Source organism: Wasmannia auropunctata, unplaced genomic scaffold, assembly GCF_000956235.1.
Source record: "Wasmannia auropunctata unplaced genomic scaffold, wasmannia.A_1.0 LD336074.1, whole genome shotgun sequence".
In the NCBI taxonomy this organism is placed as follows: Eukaryota; Metazoa; Arthropoda; class Insecta; order Hymenoptera; family Formicidae; genus Wasmannia; species Wasmannia auropunctata.
Genome location: NW_012026816.1, coordinates 2,454,079 through 2,475,406, shown reverse-complemented (window position 1 = coordinate 2,475,406; position 21,328 = coordinate 2,454,079). Strand labels below are relative to the sequence as shown.

General features: G+C 39.2%; 5 protein-coding genes across 9 annotated transcripts; 3 read left to right on the top strand and 2 right to left on the bottom strand.

Annotated features, from left to right (window-relative positions):
* Positions 1-381: 381 nt before the first annotated feature.
* LOC105449654 (ubiquitin-fold modifier 1) lies at positions 382-2,538 on the top strand. 2 transcript variants are annotated; one of them, XM_011688971.1, is made up of 4 exons: positions 382-577; positions 743-799; positions 2,086-2,216; positions 2,292-2,538. In XM_011688971.1, the coding sequence occupies exons 1-4, from the start codon at positions 573-575 to the stop codon at positions 2,360-2,362; spliced, it is 264 nt and encodes an 87-aa protein (XP_011687273.1). In that variant the 5' UTR covers positions 382-572; the 3' UTR covers positions 2,363-2,538. The 2 variants fall into 2 exon arrangements, with proteins under 2 accessions (XP_011687273.1, XP_011687271.1); XM_011688969.1 differs by lacking the exon at positions 382-577 and having other exon boundaries at positions 720-799.
* On the top strand, positions 806-2,079 carry LOC105449653. The gene has a single exon (XM_011688968.1). The coding sequence runs from the start codon at positions 854-856 to the stop codon at positions 1,808-1,810; it is 957 nt and encodes a 318-aa protein (XP_011687270.1). The 5' UTR covers positions 806-853; the 3' UTR covers positions 1,811-2,079.
* Positions 2,539-2,672: 134 nt separating the features above from the next.
* On the bottom strand, positions 2,673-12,671 carry LOC105449651 (coronin-7). 3 transcript variants are annotated; one of them, XM_011688965.1, is made up of 18 exons: positions 12,515-12,671; positions 11,628-11,847; positions 11,308-11,456; positions 11,015-11,201; positions 10,648-10,942; positions 10,269-10,524; positions 10,038-10,190; positions 8,475-8,867; positions 7,620-8,265; positions 7,429-7,542; positions 7,173-7,343; positions 6,645-7,083; positions 6,415-6,553; positions 6,120-6,326; positions 5,897-6,032; positions 5,691-5,827; positions 5,179-5,268; positions 2,673-4,927 (listed from the first exon to the last, which is right to left on the bottom strand). In XM_011688965.1, the coding sequence occupies exons 2-18, from the start codon at positions 11,785-11,787 to the stop codon at positions 4,919-4,921; spliced, it is 3,681 nt and encodes a 1,226-aa protein (XP_011687267.1). In that variant the 5' UTR covers positions 11,788-11,847; positions 12,515-12,671; the 3' UTR covers positions 2,673-4,918. The 3 variants fall into 3 exon arrangements, with proteins under 3 accessions (XP_011687267.1, XP_011687268.1, XP_011687269.1); XM_011688966.1 differs by lacking the exon at positions 12,515-12,671 and adding an exon at positions 12,051-12,410; XM_011688967.1 differs by lacking the exon at positions 8,475-8,867.
* A 287-nt stretch (positions 12,672-12,958) lies between these two features.
* On the bottom strand, positions 12,959-15,535 carry LOC105449650 (TBC1 domain family member 19). Its single transcript, XM_011688964.1, has 11 exons — positions 15,400-15,535; positions 15,201-15,323; positions 14,904-15,111; positions 14,744-14,831; positions 14,590-14,650; positions 14,281-14,511; positions 14,111-14,185; positions 13,793-14,027; positions 13,514-13,715; positions 13,242-13,428; positions 12,959-13,168 (listed from the first exon to the last, which is right to left on the bottom strand). The coding sequence occupies exons 1-11, from the start codon at positions 15,517-15,519 to the stop codon at positions 13,100-13,102; spliced, it is 1,599 nt and encodes a 532-aa protein (XP_011687266.1). The 5' UTR covers positions 15,520-15,535; the 3' UTR covers positions 12,959-13,099.
* Positions 15,536-16,673: 1,138 nt separating this feature from the next.
* On the top strand, positions 16,674-20,790 carry LOC105449648. 2 transcript variants are annotated; one of them, XM_011688961.1, is made up of 5 exons: positions 16,674-16,881; positions 17,006-17,107; positions 17,320-17,481; positions 17,573-17,810; positions 18,619-20,790. In XM_011688961.1, exons 1-5 carry the CDS (start codon positions 16,821-16,823, stop codon positions 20,672-20,674), a joined length of 2,619 nt encoding a protein of 872 aa, XP_011687263.1. In that variant the 5' UTR covers positions 16,674-16,820; the 3' UTR covers positions 20,675-20,790. The 2 variants fall into 2 exon arrangements, with proteins under 2 accessions (XP_011687263.1, XP_011687262.1); XM_011688960.1 differs by having other exon boundaries at positions 16,982-17,107.
* Positions 20,791-21,328: the final 538 nt, after the last annotated feature.

The window sequence follows — 21,328 nt, the reverse complement described above, 5'->3', positions numbered from 1 at the left end:
TACGTTTCTCTATTTTATTAAACTTTTGAGTCTCTATTAACAAGTATAATACACGTATAATTTTAAAATTTTGTAAAATTAAAAATTTCTCAAAAATTGTCAAAATACCAAGAAATATAGCAGATAGAAAAAAGTAGTATTGAAATTATATTAATCAAAACTTTAAAAATTAAAATTTAACAAGTAATCTGAAATTTAATTAAATAAAATAAAGTATCAAGAAAATATAACTATATGATCTTAATCTTTTATTTTTGATAATATAGATATGCGTAACTGAAAAAGAAGTTAATTTTAATCGAGATATAATATATATACATTATTAACATGCCGATAACATAATTGCATTGAATACACATCGATGAATTGTGCAAGATTGCCACTAGGTGTCTAAGCGTGTTGCTCACATCATCGTGTCTTAAAATAGAGGTTAGGATAGGTTGCAATTCTTGTTGGATGTGTTGGAAGGTTGGAACTTGGATTTACAGTCAGTTGCAAATTGACTGCGAGTTGGGACGATTATCATTGCCTATCACATTTTATACAGTTATTGATTCTGCGTGTGAACGATTATGGCGTACGTATCTTCTACAAAAGTTCTATAAGATTCGTAGTAAATATGAAATTGAATATACAACAGGGGATGTGTGGGTACGATTGAGGAAACCATATGTTTTGTTACTTCGAACTGTCAAGCTGTTGCTGCACAGCATGTATTCATGCAAAATTCCATGTGTTACAGGTCCAAAGTCACATTCAGAATAACTCTGACGTCCGATCCTAATCTGCCATACAAAGTGTAAGTGGCTGCGTAGAATAGAAATTTTAATTAGAAGAAGCGTAGTAGGGTAACATGCAAGCCGCCGGCTCTGAAATCTTTAGGACCGTCGACGCGTTTCTCGCGCTGCTGCAGAGTCCGGCCGTTAGCGAACAGATGAGCGTAGAAAATGCGACGCAAGCTTTCAGCTGCGCTCACTACGTCGAGGTCGCCGTTGCCAAGGTGCAGGCCGAGGGCAAGAAATCGCCCTTCGAGAAGTGCCTACGTCGGGAGCTCGGGCGGAAGCTGTTTCCGCAGAATCGGGACATCACGTGCTCCGATCTGGAGAGAGCTTGCGACAAACTGTTGGAGTGTTACATGAAGGACAGTCGCGTTCCCACGGAGGTAGTCGACGAATACCTGAAACTGTACACCCAACATTTTGGACAGGACAGACTGAACGCCTTCCTGAATCAAATGCTAGGCAGCTCCATTGCCGCGAACGTGATCGTGGAATCTTTAGGGGAACTAGGAGTACCGTCGTCTCGCCTGGAGGACGAGGCGTTGATCATGTCGTGGCAAATGGCAATAGCCAACGGCGACGAGGACGAAGTAACGGAATGCGTGAATAAGATGTTGAACGACGACCACGTCTCGAGACTCGTACACTTGGCGGTTGAGTCGCACGACGACACGATTAGGCGATTGGTTGTACAAACTTTTACCCCGAAGCTAACCGACTACGATCCCGAGATATGCGTAGCTCTGGTAGATACCGAAAAGAAATCGCTCTTGAGACTACTTCAGGACAGCACTCAGTTCTCCATAGATTTCGTCGATGCGATATTCTACTTCGGCCGAAACATGTACCACGTGGACGGAATGTGGTGCTCGAATTTTAAATTCGAGTACAAACATCTCTGCCAGATAGTGAAAATTTTGCTGAACGGCCCTCGCGCAATTCGCGAACGAGTACACAATAGAATGACTACCGTTAAAACTCAGCCGGATAGTGAGATATGGAGCAATGTTGAAGCAGATATCTTTAATTGATTTTTTCAGATTTGATTTGACGATTTTGTAATATAAAGTATATTTTGTATTGTTCTATAATATAATTCTTTTGCAAAAGGAGAATAAAAAATTGTCCATCGCTTGTAAATCTGTTTTGTTAACGAAATAATTACCAATCCTATATTAAGAAAAAATTTAAGACGTGAAAAGTTTAATTACTTTACATATCTGTACGGCGATCTTTTTCTTACCATTATAAATTTGCCATCGTTTTGTCAAATAAGAAACGCATGTATTTATTTTATTAATTGCAGACTTAGCGTACCAGAAAATACTCCCTTTACTGCCGTACTAAAATTTGCCGCCGAGGAGTTTAGAGTGCCGCCAGCTACGTCGGCCATAATTACAGACGATGGCATAGGAATTAATCCTCAACAAACTGCAGGTAGATCTTATAATATACCGTAACGTCTTTTCATTTCAAGTATATGAGTATTAAACGTACAATTTATGCTTTCAGGAAATGTATTTCTTAAGCATGGCGCGGAACTTAGGTTGATTCCCAGGGATCGCGTTGGATACACTAGATGATTTATATAATATCGTATTTATTTTTATTGTGTTTTTGCATATTAAAAAAATGATTTTAAAAAAGAAATTATAGCCCGCGATATATTATAAATTGCATATATATATATACATACATCACGCGATTATAAAAAGTTACTTATTCACAATAAAAACATTCCACATGCTTTCTGAACTAATTGTCCGAATCGTTTATAATAAGATGTACGAATTTTAATATATTAAAAAGTTTTTCATTTTATATAAAAAATGATGTTACTTATATGATTATGTTAGAGGGAACTTCTTGGGAATCATACTTAGATATGCTGGATTTTTTGATAAAAAGATTTTATAGCTGAAATACATGAACGTTATAAGATTGAGATATAAAGGTACATTACTATATGATAAAATTATTTAGACAGCGGTGATTTACAGAGCACGAAATCGAGTGGCGTGAAACATTCAGAGTCTCGTATATGTTTTCTTTCTTTCTTTTTTTTTTTATTATGCATCCCCATCTCGAATCTCGTGCTGTAAAAGATCGCGCTTCATTATTCATAATCTGGTCGCAAACAGATAGAGCTCACTTGAAAACTGCAAAATGGTTACAAATCTGGATTGTAATTGCAATATAGTATAACATACGAATACTCGAATTAAAAAAATTACATTAAGATATGCAACACTATCGTACCTCCTTCTTTCATAATACAATATAAAGGCAGTATTACGAACGATACAAAAAAATGGCAGCGATAAATCAAGTTTCGTCTTATTTCTTTACCTTTGACACGTATAGAAAATTTCTTAATACTTTCGAATGTTTCGGAACACCTTACAGATTTAAAATGCGCAAGATACAAAAAATACTATTGATAATAGATTTTTGGCACTATGTTGATCAAATGTATTCGCGTGCCGAGATATGATTTATGAAAGATAATGAAGTTATATACATATCATTAATCAATTTTTCATAAAGAAAAGTTAGCGTTCTACCGCCAATTATAAAATTTGTTTTTGGAGGACATAGTACCATTATTTTTTATAACGACTAGCTTGTGTAAAAAAAAACACATAAAAACGAGATGAAATATTCTGATCTGAATATTCTCATAAAAAGATTATCGCTTAACAAATCGGCAATTGTTTTAGATTCAGTATTCTGATAAGAAAGATTATTGTAAAAAGGATCAGTCATTTTTTTTTTCAATTTATATCATTTGAATCTTGCAGAGTACTCAATGCTCACCGATCGAGGCATAAATTGAAATATACTTCGCCATACTATTAAATTATTGGCTTACGATTACTTATTTACGCGTTGTATTTTATCAATTATTTTGTATAATGTCTTTTTTTTTGTATGTGCGTATAAGGATACGAAATATCGTAGAAAACCATCTGACCCACAATCCTACGACGAGACTGTCATTTGCGCTCTCTTATCACACATATACGATGATAGATTATATTATGACATATACATTGAGACCATTATTGACACCTGAATACTGAAACGAGGATAAATCTGGCACTGATGTGTGGCAGTTAAATTAAGTTAAATAAGGAATGTCGACTTCACCGCGAAATAAATAACTTTTAAAGACCTAATAACCGTTTGTAATACTATTTTCTCTCTTTCTTATTAACGACAGATTGGACGTTAACGTCTGTCGCTTCACAAAAATGGCACATTAATGCGATTTTTTTTCTCATAGGAAAATTGATCATTCTAATATTCGATATATATAGCGAATAAATACTCGTCAATAATTGTCTCTGACACAATCGATATCGTTCACACTCGGTACTGAAAAGCGTAATGAATATACTAGCATACTTGCTCTCTAAGAAGAATTACTCATCCACTGAACTTCCAAAACTGATATTCATTAAATAGATGGATGAAAACTATTGTCAAATCGTATTACAAGCTTCTCAATTCTCTTGACAATAATTAAGCATATTCTACATCTAATATAATCTCTACAGTGATATACTATAAAATACTATAGAATTATCTGAAATACCTTGGTGAGGCAAATTAAGCGATTAAAGAAAAATGATTTGGGACTAGAGCTATAATCACGCATTTTGGTTTTATATAAGGACAGTGTTGTCATATCGACACTGCGCTATATCAAATTGCATCAATATTGCATTGATTCAGCCAGATTACGAAATCTCTTGGTGTGCCATTTACTCCGTTTATCGTTTCAACTTTAAATTATAATGCAGTTCACAACAAGGCCTGGATTCTTATTTCTATGCATTGAAAAATGCAATTACAAAATCCTAAGCTAGATTTACGAAAAAATGAGTATTACTTGTTGTAAATTGATATAAAACACTGTACTTGTCTCTTACTTCCTCCGCAAAAGAAAATCGTTGGAAGTATATCTCCCCGATACAACTTGTCTCTCTCACTCTATACACAGTAACACTGCGATATTGTTGCCATTCGCGCGATATATAATTCTAACTTATAAATAATTTACGCGGCTCGATCAACTACGGTTTTTTTTAGATTTTTACCTTACCAGTTTGCATCTATCCACAAGTCTTCAATTTTCACTCGTCCTAAAACAATACGTTTTAATGTTAATCGTCGCCAAATCTTAAGTAAATAAGTTTTACACAAATTTTCTTTCGACTTCAAAACCTACTCCTTCTTACTAACATTTTTATTTTAAAAGCGAAGAAATATATTGCGACTGTACACTCACATATGTGTAACTACTGAGAGTGCATAGTATTATATTAAACTACTACACGATAAATAAATAACTACTAAAGAACCAGAGTTATGACACAGCAAATGAGACACCTACCCACTCGTGTTCCTCGACACCTTCCATGTGATCTTGTTCTAGCGAACATTGGATGACATCTCCCACAAAATGGCTCATAGTTTTCTGGATCTGACGCACACATACCACACAATATGCTCAAACATGATATTACATTAATACATAGAAGCAAGACTGCCTTGAAATAGGACTTTTAATAGAAAATTGTTTTTTTTTTAGAGGTAATTTCGAAGCTCTTTTTCAAATAATTTGATGCAGCACAATTTGTATTATTGAATAATACAAAGCGTGATGCATGAATAAAGAAATAATTTATGTAGCTCAAGCTTGTCACACTTTACAATGTTGCAAGTAATTAGAAAACTACATATCAATGTTGAAGCTTATACATGCAGCCGTCCAATCGTGATTTTATTTCTCAATAAAGTTATTTCTTAATAAATATCACGGATATACGATTTCGTAAGAAATCATTTTTACACCAATATCCACTCATAAAGTACATGCAAAATGCGTAAATTCAATTGCCTTACCTCTTCTTGTTTTGCTTTAATGTCCGGATTCCATCCTAATCTACTAAAAGGTTGTGTGGTGATACCAAAAGGGGTCGGTGATGGTTTGTTTGCAATTTGGGGAGGTGTAACTGCACTTTGAGGTTGACTCTCAGATACTGTGAATAAAAATTTGCGTGTAAATAATCTTTCTCTTAATTTAATGATATAGTGTATCGTGTACTTACAATTATCCATACCAGGTGGCTTAAGACTCATCCTAGATGGCTGTTTATTGCCACCGTTAAACCACTCTGACGCGGATAAAGTCGGTTTCCAAATAACTTTAGTTGGAGGAAAGAGATCGTCTTGGAATAATTCGCTCTAATTGAAACAAGTGAATATGTCTAGTGCTTTCATGTCAATGATTTCATATATACATTAATGTCATTAATCATGAATAATATGTACCTTTATACGCGGCACGGTGAAGCTTAAAGGCTCTATTGTGTTATTTGTTAGCCTCAAAGCAGAAGCGAACTCCACGCTGGCCACGTCACACTTATTTTTTGGAAGGAATGACAAGCCCTGGTGCAAGCTACTGCATCTGTGGTGACTCAATGGGCAGCAATGTGGTGCTTCCTCGGTTACTTCGAATGCATATATTGTAGAATCACCCTAAAAAATTATATTTTAAAAGGAAAAGTAAAATTACGGCAAACTTCCTACGTAATTAAAATTGAGTGTAAAAAAAAAAGAATCTTACACGTCCGGTTAAGAAAAGCGTAGAGCTGTCCTCATCATAATATGGCATTAGTATGGCAGGCGAGACATCTAATCCAACAGTGTTCAAAGGAGTATTTAAATTGTCCACTTTAAATACGTAAATCTGTCTTTCAGAAACTCTGGAAGATACAAATTTTGATCATTATTTTCTTTACATATATTTTTTTTATTACATGTGAACGAAATGTGGTGGTTCTTTGTTGTGCTTACTTGTCAAAACCCATCACAACGAGATATCTGCCTTCGAGCGCCCATATAACTCTCGCACCTCTCGTTCCGACGGGGCCTTTTCCCTCTTTCACAGGAACGTCGCTCGATCGAGGCTTGTAAATTCGCAATTTACCGTCCTTGCATGCGCTGGCGAGGTACTGGCCGCACGGTGACCATGCCAAGCTGAATATCTGATCGGTGTGACCGATCAACGTGATTCTCGCAATTACCGTGTCGGTAGATGACAAGAGTGACAAGTCCCAGATTTTGACGGTCATATCGTACGAGGCGGATGCAAGAACGTTCGACGCCAGCGGGTGAAACTTGATCAGATAAATCTTATCGGTGTGGGCTTCTATGATGTGTTTCGATTCGTTTGTCGGTTCCGCTAAACCAGACTCGGGTATTTCCCACAAGCGAATTATTCCGTCGTCACAAGCTAGCACAAGAAAATTCTATTAATCCCTCTCAAATCTGGCGGAATAGCATATTTCTTCTTTGTTATAATTTTCAACGTCTATACTTTACCAACTGCTAGTCGCTGATTGTCGAACGGATCCCACTGGAAGTCCATTACGGTCGCGCCGTGGACTAACGCCGGCATAACTCCATCGGGCAGTCTTCCAGTTTTCTTCAATTCCAATACTGCTATCTTTCCACCTGGGCCACTCAAGGGTACAGCCACTCGATCGGGATTAGCTGTAAATTTATTAAATTGAGCCGTCACGTTCGTCACATTTAAATACCTCCTTGAAATCGAATTTTATTGAGAAAAGAATTTTACCGTGAAAGCCATCGCATTCGCCGGATATTTGGCGACTGATATTGCGTATATTCTCAATATGCGTAGATTTGTGCCCCGGAGTACCCTTCAAGTGCCGAAACTTGGACACTCTTCCTACATAACAATCAGAGAATTTGCATTAAACGACGCGTGCACGAAAAACGTTTTTCGGAGCGTGTCGCGACTCTTACCGAAAACTGTCGACGTCCTTTTTGAAACTGGCGTTACAACGGGCTCCACCTTTTCCAGTTTAGGATCCATGCTCTGCTGTCGCAACATGGGAATGCTCTTCTTCGTTTCGTCCTCTTTAATCACCTCGCTCTTCGCCTTGAAGGAATCTCTTCGTCGCAGCATGGTCGGCGAACCCATCGCCTTCTCCGCCAAATTCCCGTCGGTGACAGACACAGATCGGCTCTCGTAAAGGCGCCGCCTCTCGGCGATCGAGTTCCTGTTCGAGCCGCGTTCGAAATTCCCAATGTCCTCGTTCTCGGGCGACTCGTCCTTCACCTTCGTCTCGAACACCTTGCGCCTTTCCGCGGTGCTCGGTGTCTTCGGCTTGTAACCGGAGTCGCTTGAATTAGCATCTTCCTCAATGGAGCTCGAGTCGCTCTTGCCATTTTCCGTATCCTTTGCACGCTCATTCGGTGTCAACGTCGGGGATTTATCCGCTTCCGTATTGTGCTCTACGGCATTGTGCTCTACTGTATTGTTAATTTCATTCTGATAACCATTGGTGTTGCTGTCGTTGTTCGGTGCAATTGGTACAGAGAAGACCTTGTCAAATGAAAATTCCTGGCTGCTGGACTTTGCTTGAAACGGTTTAGGACCAAGTCGGGGCTAAAATAAAATAAAAAAATAAAAAATTTTTTTATTTGTCTCTCTATCCTTTAAGAATTGTTGTATTGATTGTTAGTAATGATATGATAATGATGAATATGAAAGTGAAATAGGAGGAAACTGGCCGCATGCAAAAGTGTTCACGCATTATCACAGAGATCAGATATCCTTTACGTAACATTTAATTTCTTTTTTAAGTTAATTTTAACCTTATATCCGCCGATCGCGTTAGGATTCACCGATGTGACTACTGATCCGGGATTCGGCGATGTACGGGGACGTGCCACTGGTTTTGGCTCCTCCTCGGAGATACTGTTGGTTCTTGACGCTCTCGGCAAAGGTTTCGGTGGAACGGCTTGTCCCCCGTTCTGTATCTTGGTCTTTTCTTCTTCCGCCTCGGCTGGCTTTTTCAAATCATCAATCTTCTCGGTATCTGCATTGTCATTCTTCTCAACACTGTTGTCATTTTCGTTCGCGTTGATCTGCACTTTCGTGAATCCTTTCGGCGCGGTAATGACCAAGGGCTTCGGCGGCCGGTTCGTTTGTTCTACTTTAATTTCGCGCTGATTGTCTTTGAGCACCGCTAAGTTCCCTTTGTGTACCTGGAGGTACGGTAAATTCCTTAATGCACCGCAAACCGCATGCAAACCAAGCTACACTGCCCGATACTTTGCACTTTTCTTTTGACATTTCTGCATAATTTACGCGACAATTTAACGATAGCAACAATTTAGCTACATTCACATTAGTTTTACACATATATGTACGCACATATATATGGCTCGCATCTTTGTACAGAATAAATAACCTCCAAAAAAAAAAGTGATACAAATAAGCTCCAATATAGCTCCTATAGCTTAAAGAGTATCTCGTGATTAAATTTGTTGAAAGCAAATTTGTACAGAAATTATCTGATAGCCATATGAACAATACAAATGTTTTTACATTTCATACTATTACTTACACTGTAGAATAAGCTACAACATCAATTGCCACTTATATTACACGTGCCAGGAATAATAGTTTGAATGGTGCTAATGTATAAATTATAAAACATATATTGGATATCTGAAACGTGAAAAAAAATATACAAAGAATATAGAGAAAGAAACTCAATAGCGCAAAATAAATGTACACATAATTAGTAATAATCAAATAATTTAATAAATATGAACTCCTGCAAAGAATATGTAGAGACATAAAATATTAATATAATAAAAATATTTCTTAAATTATATTTTGTTAATATCTTACATTTATAATACATAATACATAATATTACCAGTAACCATAGAAAAATTTAGCACTTTACGTAATCATAAAAAGTACATTGCAGAGTATTTAAGCAATTTTTATATAAAGTTACATTGTAATACTGCTACAAACAAAATAACTGTTTCATATAAAATAAATGACATCATTAAATTTACTACTCAATTTTATATTTTAATTTTAGAATATAACATAAAGCCTACTTAAAAATATATATTAAAATAAGTATTGCTCAAAACAAATATGTGAATAAATTGATACAACAATTCAATATTAATTCTAAAATCCAGTTATTTTGGAGCAAATGGGATGATAATGCGAAAAAACATTATGATGATGAAAAGCATGCAGTGACTGATGATTCGAATTTGAAGCGATCATATAACTGGTATTTACAAATAAGCAAATATTTTCTTTAACGATCAAAGCTACCTCAAATGTATGCCACATGTAAGAGCGATATGAAAACTTCCACAGCATTTATTAAAATGTTTACTCACAGTAATCGGTTCTTCGCCTTTGTTTCTCTTAGCAGGATCTAGCGATATCTTTGGTACAGGTGCATTAAGACCTTTCATCCATGCCAATGCATTATTGTGAGCAACGGGACCAGTTGTGTCCGGATAAATGTCTGCATGAAAGTCTCTGTATGTCTAAAATTTAACGTTATTAATAAGTTTAGATATAAGATGTATATGACAATTTATGCATAGACAATATATACAACTTACTTTTCGTGGAACTTGATACATGATAGGAATCACCATGTTGGAGGTGAGTTGTAACAGCCTGTTAACTTCAGCCTGCATTACATTTAATGCTCGTTTAGGAACCAGGCATACTCCTTTAGTTTGCTCACCGCTGTGACGGATCCCTTCTACCAGATAAGGATCTCTATCTGTGACTTCCATGTACATGATAGTGGTGTCTCCTTTGCCAGCGAGGAAGAGCATATTTGTGTCGGAATCGAAAAGCGGCATCAAAATACTGTAAAAAATATATATATATCATAAACATAAATAATTACCTTGGCGATATTACTTAGCGATACTGATCTAAATAAATCTAAAGTCTTGCCAAGTGAAAAGATTGAATTCAACTCATATTTACCCAGTACTACAATCTAATTCCAATGTTTTCATTGGCTCATTTAAATGCCTCAAGTCCCTAATGTAAACCTGACGAAGTCTCGCCGCATCAAATCCTGTGGTGAGTATTCTATCGCTGTTTAGCCAGACTACTCTGGAATCTTTGATACTCTGGTGGCTCGAGCATGAATTGACGATACACGTCGACATGCGCGGATCTATAATCCTCAATTGTTTGTCCTTGCAGGTCGTCGCTAGAACGGTACCGTCCTCCTTCCAACTTACAGACTGAATAACTTCGGTGTGGTCGTTATTAGCTGCAATAGCACAAATTTTTCATAAGTAAAATTAAAGCAACAAGAGTAAAGTAACAGTAAAGTTATATTTACAAAACAATTCCTGTTGTGAGAGAACGTCCCAGAGCGAGAGATTGGTGAATGACGAAGTGGTCAGAAGATGTTCGGCAGAAGGATGCCAGCATACTGTTTCCACTCTTCGTTGACGATGAGAGAATGTGCATTCTGGATTGCACAAGGATTCTTCCAAGCCACTTTCTGGGATGTGCCACAACTTCACCTAATTTTGTACAAACATAATTAATATGACTTCTAGAAAAAAATGTAAAATTTAAATGATACTTTACATATTTTATTTGCTGAAAATAAAGTTCCAAGATGCTTACCAGACAGTCCTGAGATCCAGTTGCCAGCAAGCCGTCGTGAAATGGAGAAAAATCCATATCCGTCACAGTATCTGCGTGTGCATGAAGCAGCGGCATAGTCTTACTCTTTCTGCCGCAATCCTCCAGCGGCAATACCGCTAAGCTGGATCCTTTGGAAAAAAAGAACAGTTTTGTTTATTTAACTAATATAAGTAAAGTATAGTAAAAGTTTATTTAACTAATATAAGTAAAGAATAGTAAAAATACTTATGAATACTCTTAAAGAAATAAAACCTATTGTAGATGAAATGCGAGTGTGGATAAACGGGATAAATATGTACCGTTATGATCGACATTGAATGCCATGAATGCCGCCGATGCTGTTATATTATTCCCGTAGGTCTGATACGATCCCACGGAGATATCCCGAATACAAGCCTCCGGCTTGGGAACGATCGGCGCTGCATTTTTGTATTTGGACGCTTTGAAACGCCAAGCCATTTTGATACTGCTGACTCAGCTGACTTTAATTGTCCGGGCAATCCACTTGAATCATATGACCTAGAAGACGTAAGAAGCACCAGATTGAGTCATTATAATTTTATTAATTTGAATTTCGAGACATTCATTGGGGACGTAAATCAGATATCGTTTGCTCTATCTTGAACACTCTTAAAAATCATTGATAATTCTTAACAATAACTGATAAGTACAAGATATCTGCCGAGCATATGTCAGGAGTAATTTTTGTAAGAGAAACATACGGGCACAACTTGGGGGGAAGGGAACAAGCGACAAAGGCGAGCGTCCGCGGAAATCTTTCGCGGGCGGCTCTCGCGGGAAGTCTTTTCTGTCTGTCAGCCGAGTTTTCGCGCAGGGACACTCGAAACACATGCGAATAACTCCGCTGGGCGTTGCTCCCGGCGCGGATAATGGTAGGGAGAAAACGACGCCGGAGTCTCTCTCTCTGTCGAGTCGCGGCCGGGCATTCAACGGCGCGTCGGTGACAACAGGCGCGAACGACGCCGACGCGATCAACTCGCCCGCGAGTAAGGGCTGTGCGTGACTAATAATTTGGGGGTGGAGAACCACCACCCTACCCTTCGGTGTATTACAACGGCGTGTGTGTGGGTTGGCCGTGCCGTAGATCGCCGCTTGGCGTTGCCGCAATGACGCTGTTGTCAGCAGCGACGCGTACGCAAATCGGCTGACGGAGGGCGATACTCACGGATTCGCGAAAAATCGAGGCGCGTGTCCACACGCGCCGATCCTCCGACGCGCTTCCGCGGCGAGTATCCGGGAATGGCAGCCGGCGACGAACACGAGGGGGACGAGAGCCGCGGGCGTCACCGCTCCACCGTTGCTCTACCGAGTCTCCGACCAAGCTCTACGGCAGTCTCTACGGTTGACAGCCGGAAGCAGGAAAATTCCCCCTCCCCCCCTCTTCTCCCCTCCACCCTCCTTCGGAGCGCCGCGCACTTTATCCCTCCCCCGCGACAACATTGTTTGAAACCTCGCGCAGATATATCGGCGATAATTACTTTTCCTCGCATTCGCATTTGCAGAGTTGCTCAATACACGTTTCAACATTGTCTGTGTTTATCTTTATCTACGTTTTAATCTTTATTTATAATCATTTATTCAACATGTGGCGCGTATATATATATATATATATTCTTCGACATCGATGTATTTTCACGAATAAAATTACGGAGTATAATGTATATATAAGTAGGATCAGAGAGAGGAGTGATACAAACCTAAAGAAAAGTTTACAAATCTCGTAATTATATAATTTCATGTATAAGTAATATTATTCTTTTAGGAGAGCCAGCTGCAGTAAGGGCATTACTTTTAGCGAGGATAAGTCTGCTAATACAGCCTGAAAATAAGAGAATATATATAAAAATATATACAACATACAATTAATTGATGTGGTAATATCAATTCTGTACCTCTACATTCTGTTGGGTATTAACTTGCAGTAAGTTTTCTTTTCGAAAACTCAATATCGTCACCGCCAGTAGTGGAATAATTTCTAACGAGTCGTAGCCGAGAATTAAGTCCCAAAGGTACAATAGTTGTTCGGGCGGTAAATGACCACTGAAGCCTCTCATAAGCCATTTGAAAACTATTTTTATGCTGAAAATGTACACGTGTTTTAAATTAATGGGTCGCGCGAATAAAAATCAGTTCGCTACAGGAAGATAAAGAGAAGTAAACTCACGGCTGAATGTGTATATTTTTGAAATGGGTCCACAACTGCGGTTCGTGGCATTGCAGCAATCGTTCGAAGAGTAAGCAGAGGGCAACTACACCTTGCTCGTGGCTCGATACAGTGTGCAAACGAAACCAGTACCTCAAGTAGAACGCACGGAAAGTATAATACATAGCGCAGGGATCGTCATATAAATAACAGAATGGCGTAGCTGGTGCGAAAACATTGATAATTAGTTAATTAGACTAAATAAAAAACCAGGTCATACTTTTTCAAAACTCCCCTTACCGTACATTGTAAATCCGTGGAACGGAATGACACCACTTGGTGGAAAGACCAGGGTGTTTTCCAGCGTCGCTGGTTTGCCCTGCAGAACCGCGTGGATCACTTGACCCCCGGCACTGCGGTCAGTTGTGACCGGCGCGAGTATCTCGGAATCTCTCGAGAAGCACAACATTGTCTTGTACAAAACGTCTTCGAATACAAAGTACTGATCGTCGTTTCTCGCCGTTAATTGTACATCCTACGATTGCATGAACACGCCAGATGTTAAATTTTGCTTCCTTTACTTTAAGAGCAGATAATTTAAAATAATATACAAATTACCATTATTATCAGCTTGTCTACCACAATATCGTATTGCAAAACCATATTTTTCAATTCCTCATAATATTCTATATCCTGAAAGAGAGAAATTTTATCTACACTGATAATCGGAAACGACAATTTTTAGCACGATGTGCAACAAATGTTAGATTGCAAGATATTAGTCATACATTATCTTTGATAACAGATCCGAGAACGAGTGACCAAATACGACCGCGCAACGCTCGAGGGGATCCTCTCTTAAGAAATTCCTGAGCAATCGGGGCATGATTCGAGTTCAACACCTTTTCGCCGATGTGCGTTCGCTCGGCTTCCAAATTTGGGAAATTTTCCGTGGCCGGCATATCGGAATTGATCCCCAGCAAGGGCACTCCCTGTGCTAATTCCGAATACATACGCCTCTACACCAAGAAATCCAGGATATACGTACAAGTGTATAAATTATAAATTACAGAAGCTATATTGGATAAAATTCATACCAATTGCGCGAGCGTTTTTACACTAATTTGTATGTGACTGAAATCCCAGTTTAATTCATCTCTGAAACGTTTCGAAAAAGAGCTTGAAATGTAGACGCATTTTTATTGAACTAAAGCTGGGTTGATCTCTATGCAAATCTATATAATTACACACGGCTGCTTTTTGAATGAAGGATCGCGTATGGAGAACAATACATCCAGGAAGTCCTTCGGCGCGTAAAGCGGCCGGTATTGTGATAAATCTGAAAATCACATTCCGCAAATAATTTCCAGCGAAACTTAAATTGTACCTTTAAATTCGCCACAACATTTACCAATGTCGTAAGTGCTCAACTCGTTCCACTTTTCAGCCAGCTCGTCCCTGTCGGCGGTGGGTCTAATACGAGCCAGTGGAATGTTCAATTCGCCGCATGTCGAGTTCAATGACTTCTGTATTCGTCGTTCCCACTGAATCTGAGTCTTCTTCAGGTAGCTCAGGTCGGCTGCTTGTATGTGCGAAACTGACCGAGAATGCAGCGAGCCCTGTCAAGAGAAAAGGAGAGATCCGGTGAATTAGGTGGATGACGTCTTCGTCAAATCGTGAAGGAGTTTCATTCGGGAGTATAACCTACCCGCGATCGCGCCCAGTGAAACACCGTGTTCCTGATCTCGGTCTCCAGGCCATTGTCCTTGAGTGCCGTGACCAGCGAGTTCTTGAAATCGTCCTTGTCCACGGCGGACGACGCGACGAGTCTCTGCGAAAAGACAGACGGGGGGAATACACTGCCACCGTTCGCGACCGGCGTTCGACGACGAGCACCAGACACGCACTTGTATCTCGCTGTAGAGCGCCCTGTAATTCGACATACTCTGTATGTCGTCGGTGAGCCTCCGCGCCGTCTTGTCGAGCGAACTCGCGCTCTCCGCGGTCCCCCGAGCCCCCTCGTCCATTCTTTTACGCGGAGCCGTTCCTCGGAGCGCGCTCCGAAACAAAATCGAAAATGAGCGCCATTTTTAAACAGACACGGGTTTCCAATTTCCACGGCAACGCGCGTGCGCAGTGCCGGACGCGGTCTACGGCGAACCCTGGCCCCTGGCCCGGGGACCTATTAAAGCCTGTATCACTCGTATCAGATTACCGACTTTGGCTGCGTTCCGATATTCACTGCAACTACTGAAAATCTATAATATACGTTACGTGCACTATAGATTTTTAGCACTGGCAATGAATATCGGAACGCAATCTTTGCAAGCTGATCCGACTGCCAATTCTGACGGTCAAGTGTCAATTCATAGTGGACCAATCACAATGAATTAGCTTCATTGTCATTGGTCTATTGTGAGTCGGCAGTCAGAATTAAGAGCTTAAGGGCACTATCGTCGGGACAATCGTCTTCGATTAAAAAGAGAGCTTTAAGCCTTCCTTAAAGTTAAAATAACGTACATACGTAATTGGTGCAATTCATAATTCTCATATTTACCAATAATCGCTTTAAGAATATGATTTCTTCATATAATTTTTCAGAATTTTTATCTAATTCTATAACCTCAAAAAATTTCTCAGATTTTTTATATAATTTAAAACATTTTTCCAAAATGTTGAAAAAATCTACATTTTTTCCTAATTTTTCAAATACGTATATATTCTAAAATATTTCAAGATTTCTCATTTTGTAATTTCCCCAAAAAATTTAGAAGATTTGACGAAGTTAGGTATATTTTTCAGTTCAGAAATTCAAAATATGAAAAATTTTTTAAAATATGTTATTAAGAATTTAGAGATATTTATAGAGAAATATAAGAACTTTTTTTTATCAGGCTATACAGTTAGAAATTTTGCTGTGAGCTATTTTATCAGTTAATTGAATCGTCGATTAAAGTTAATCGAAATTGCAAGAAAATCGTATTTCCAAACGAAACAATTAATGCTGTTTCTGTGTTTGCGAGAAATCTCTGCTATCGCTTTTTTTCTTTGTCTCTCTCTTTTTTTTCTTTTTCTTTCGCTATGCCACTTTGAAAGCTGAATCAAATTTCTCTCTTCCGACTGTTTAATAGCGTCGAGAGAAACTCATTTCGATTTTCGCGTATTTTGCTACGTCAGTCGATTCGCGGGAGTTGGGACGGCCGTGGCCGGCCACGGTCCAGCTCTTCCGTAGGAAAATGGCGACGCATTAAGACCCGGTGTGTTGTTTTGAGCGGTGTGCGTTGTTGCGGTTGTTGCTAACGAGCGAACGAGGCCGCGAACGAGCACCATGGATATCTCGAGTATGCTCGAGGTGCAGGTGAAGGAGGAGACGGACGTCAAGGAGAACGGTAAGGAGCACGGACGTCGAGCGGACGGTGACGCGCGGCCTCCCGTACGGGGGACGTTTAACGTGCGGCTTACTCTAACCTATCAACCTTACCTGCTTAGCGTGCCACTCGTGGTCTTTTCCAGTGACACCAGGACAGGATCAGGCGTCCAGCGCCACCACCACCGCGGTCACCCCCGGGATCTCACAGGAGGAGAGCAATTACTACAAGCTCACGTTCGGCAACGGTCAGCTACCTATGAACAAGAATCCACATTACTTTGGCTCGTAACAAATAGAGTTCCTAGATTAACTTGTAGTTTAGTTCTCCCTTCCCTTTAATTGCATTCCTAATTCTGAGAGCCTGAGGTTTGTCCACGAAGGATACGAGGCGCCTTTTCTTTTCTCAGAGCCACGAGAATTGTACGCCGTAGCGTAAATATTCCAATTTTGTTTTTAGATATCGCGTCCGTACGATTCCGTAGAATTCACTGTACAGCCTGCGACCAGCACATCGGCTCGGCTCCGTCTCAGGCTCACAATATGTTTGAGCATCCTGTACTACGTACATTGCTGTGCGCAAATTGTCATGACTTTTATGGAGATGGCACTTTTGAGCAGGGTAATGCAATTGTATATTATATTGTATGTTATTTGTATATTTGGATATGCAATTGCTTCTATAACATTCGTATCTTTACTTAAATTTTCAGGCGACGACGCTACAGACATGTTCTGCAGATGGTGCGCCAATGGTGGCAATTTATACTGTTGCTCCTACTGTAGCAACACATTCTGCTACAAGTGTATAAAAAGAAACTTTACATCTCTGATCCGAAAGAAAATCGAAGCGGACGAAAAGTGGAAATGTTTTGTATGCAACCCCAGTGATTTGTATAATGCAAGAGCTATATGCTGGGCTCTACTTCAACATGTACAAACAGTGACGAGGTATGGCATATTGCAAAGACACAATATCACAAGAATGTATCAATTTTTGTTGAATTACACCACTCCATTGTGGAAATTGTAAACCGACATTTGAAATACTTTAGGCTACTGAGAATCGGAGCAGTATTTTTTTTTTTAAGAATATTAATACTAGTAGACCATATACATTTTTGGACGTTTTGGCTTGAGGCTATCTTCAGTATTATAAATCTCATTCCGGTTCGATTGTATATTCAAATGAAGAACTGACTGACTACCCCTACCTAGATTAGTTCACAGTGGCAAGGGGGGGAGGCTATTGTCCCCCACCATAGTATTTAGTATTAAGTATGCAAGGTGGAGGGGAAGCGTCCTTTAGTTGTATTAAGTGTCCACACCGTTCACAGCAGGGAGGGCTATTATCCTCCACCATGAAAAGACTTAGCCACCTTGACTTTGTACTTGTCTGTTCTCTGCGGAACATTTGTTGAAAATAAAAGATGGTTAATCTGTACTATCGAACCGGAATGAGATTTCTAATATTGAAGATGATCCCAGGGCCGAAACGAAATCTAGAAAATATATACAGTTTGCTAGTATTAACATTTCTTTTTTTTTTTTTAATACGATCTTGTAATATTGCATCTTTGCAATACGCCATACCTTGTCACTTAAAAAAAAAATACTGCGCAATAATTATCGCGCCGATTCTCACTAGCTTAAAATATTTCAAATGGTGATTTAGTTTGGGAATTCTGTGAATTAATTGTCTATTTTGAAATTGTAAACTTTTATTGTCACTCACATTTAATTGGGTGTATTTTTTCAGAATACTTCAGCACGACAAGAAGATGACCGCGGAGGAGATCGAGGACAAGATGAATTTGGACGAAACGCAATGCTGTCCACGCAGAAGCAAGCGTAAGCGGCGAAGACCCGAATCCAATTCCGAGGAGGAGGACGAAACGTACACGCCTAAGGTCGCCAATGGGATGCAGTGTTACATAAAACCACGCAAACCGGTGAAAAAGGCCAAATCGCACAGCCTGTCGAACGGCTACGAGAGAATTTCGAAAGAGGTATTTATGAATCGTATGCCGATTCCCATCAGACCGCGTCCAACGGCGTTCTTGAGCGGCCAATCTTTCAACGCCGAACCGATGAAATCTACGGTGGTCAGCCACAAAAATTCAGTCATTACCCCATCGGAGAGTATCGTCTTTTCGTCGCCCAGTGTGATAAACGCGAACACCTCGTTGCCATCGAGATTCGATCCCAATACGTTGCAACAGCAATCCTCCGTGTATCACACGTCTTTTATGAACTCAGGTTCCACCACTTTCATTCAAACACCCGTCATGAATCGAATCATTCTTCCGCCGCAGCCGCAACCGCAGTTGGCGTACCAGCCGCAGCAGACGAGCTCGTATCAGCAGTCGTCGCAGCAGCGTCAATCTGTGCCGAACACAATGGTGTCTATACCTAATCCGGTGGATAAGCACGGCAGACCCCTGTTCATTCTTCCGAAGCCGAAGGAAATGAATATGACGTTGACGCCTAACATAATCGAGCTCGACAGCGACTCCGACGACGAGCCGAGCGTAGTCGCGCAGCAGAATAATAATTTGTCGATCGAGAGAGGCAATAATATGGACGTTAACGTTCCCGACAAGGTTGTACCTGTCGCTCTCACCTGGGAGAACAGTGACGACGACGCCGTCAGAGAGGACCAGCCCCTGCGAGTGACGACCCCGACCGTGGAAAAAAATGTCTCGTTCAGTGGAATGATGTTGCCGCATAGCCGGGAACTCGAGAAACTCTTGGGTGATACGAAGGAAAAGGTGTACAATTTCTTCGAGCTGAACAATGCGATCGAAAACATCGAAGCGGAGGCGCAGCAAAAAGTCAAGCATTTCTATAGCAGCATGCGCGACACGGTCGTTCAGATGGTGCACATCAACGATAGGATAGTACGCCAATACCACGAGTGGAGAAGATCTCGGAAGACGGATACGGTAGCGTCGCCTACGGCCAAGAATAGAGATGCATTAGACCCGTCCCAGGACAATGTAGATATTCCTTTAGATATGACTTGCGTAAACGATTCCGACACCGAATCCGATGATAACAGTCAGATCGCGGAGCCATCCGATTTAGTTTGCGAGAGTAACATTATTAAGCACTTGTTATCGTGTAAAAAGAACGTTGTGCATCGTAGTGTTGGTGAAGATAGTGAACACTTGTATGTGAACAAGGCAGTTCAGGTATACGACGTTGTCTCAAGGGATTACGAGAAATGTATCGGTTATTCGTTATTAACGAGAACCGCCCACGACGATTCGAAGGCGGACGATAGTGTTTTGGATTCACCGGCCGCGCCTGACGAGAATTTTGGCAGGTATGAGGAACAGTTTATCTACTATCTACAACATATTGAGGATAACGGGATTGAGACAGAGGATACGAAGAGTTTGGCAGACTCGGATGAAACGTCACTTCAAAAAGTGCAAACGGATCCACCATTCACTTCACATTCGTCTCAAAGTATCGATTTATCTGATCAGTCGAAAAGTTGCCAACAAGAAAACAATTTGGGTGATAATATTGATTCAGTGGCCAAAGATGGCAAAAGTGGAAAAACATTGGATAACAATGAAGAAATTGTTAGTAATTCTGACACTGAGATACAAGAAACAATTGTGCAACTAGACGACAAGTTGCAACAAACGGAATCGCGAGAAACTCATGCAGATACAATGGATGATACAATGGAAGCGATAACGTCAGATAACGAAATAAATTCAAATGAAAATGATAGCATAGTAAATTTAGAAGTAACTGTTTCGGCAGGAAGTGAGGAGGATTGTACTATTATTGATGATTAATGAGACGGATTATTTATTAACGTATTGCGTTAGATTCAATACTCTTATCATTCAATTGAAATTATTAATAGAAATGCATTTTGATTTGAAATTTCATTTTTTTTTTTTTTTTTTTTGAAAATCAAAATGTCGAAAAAGTTTGTATTTGTATAAAAAAGTTGTACATTTCATTTCTTTTCAGAGCTTAAGAAGAAATCCGATACAAAATCATTCAATACAAACTTACAAACTTGTTCTGTGAAAAAGAAACTTGTTTTCGAAAGAAACTAAGTCTATTCTTTTGGCATTTATTCAAAATAAATATATATCTAATGTATACATCACATTAGATATACGTCACATTATTAATAGATAACTTTATTAGAAGTTTGCTTTCAACAAATATCTTGAAAAAATGAGATATCTAAATTTGTTAATAATAAATAATTCTTTGAAACCTAATGATTAAATTTAATAAAATTCATATTTTACTAATTTTCTACAAATTTTCCCTATTTAATAACAAAAATAATTTTGATGAGTCCTCTCAACTTTTTATTTTATTAATGAGTCTAGTTTTATTACAGATGTCTCAGTAACATAAATTTATTTTAAAAATTTTTTAAAATTAAGAATTGAAAATTATAGTGGAAGATTCGAAGAAATTGTAAAATT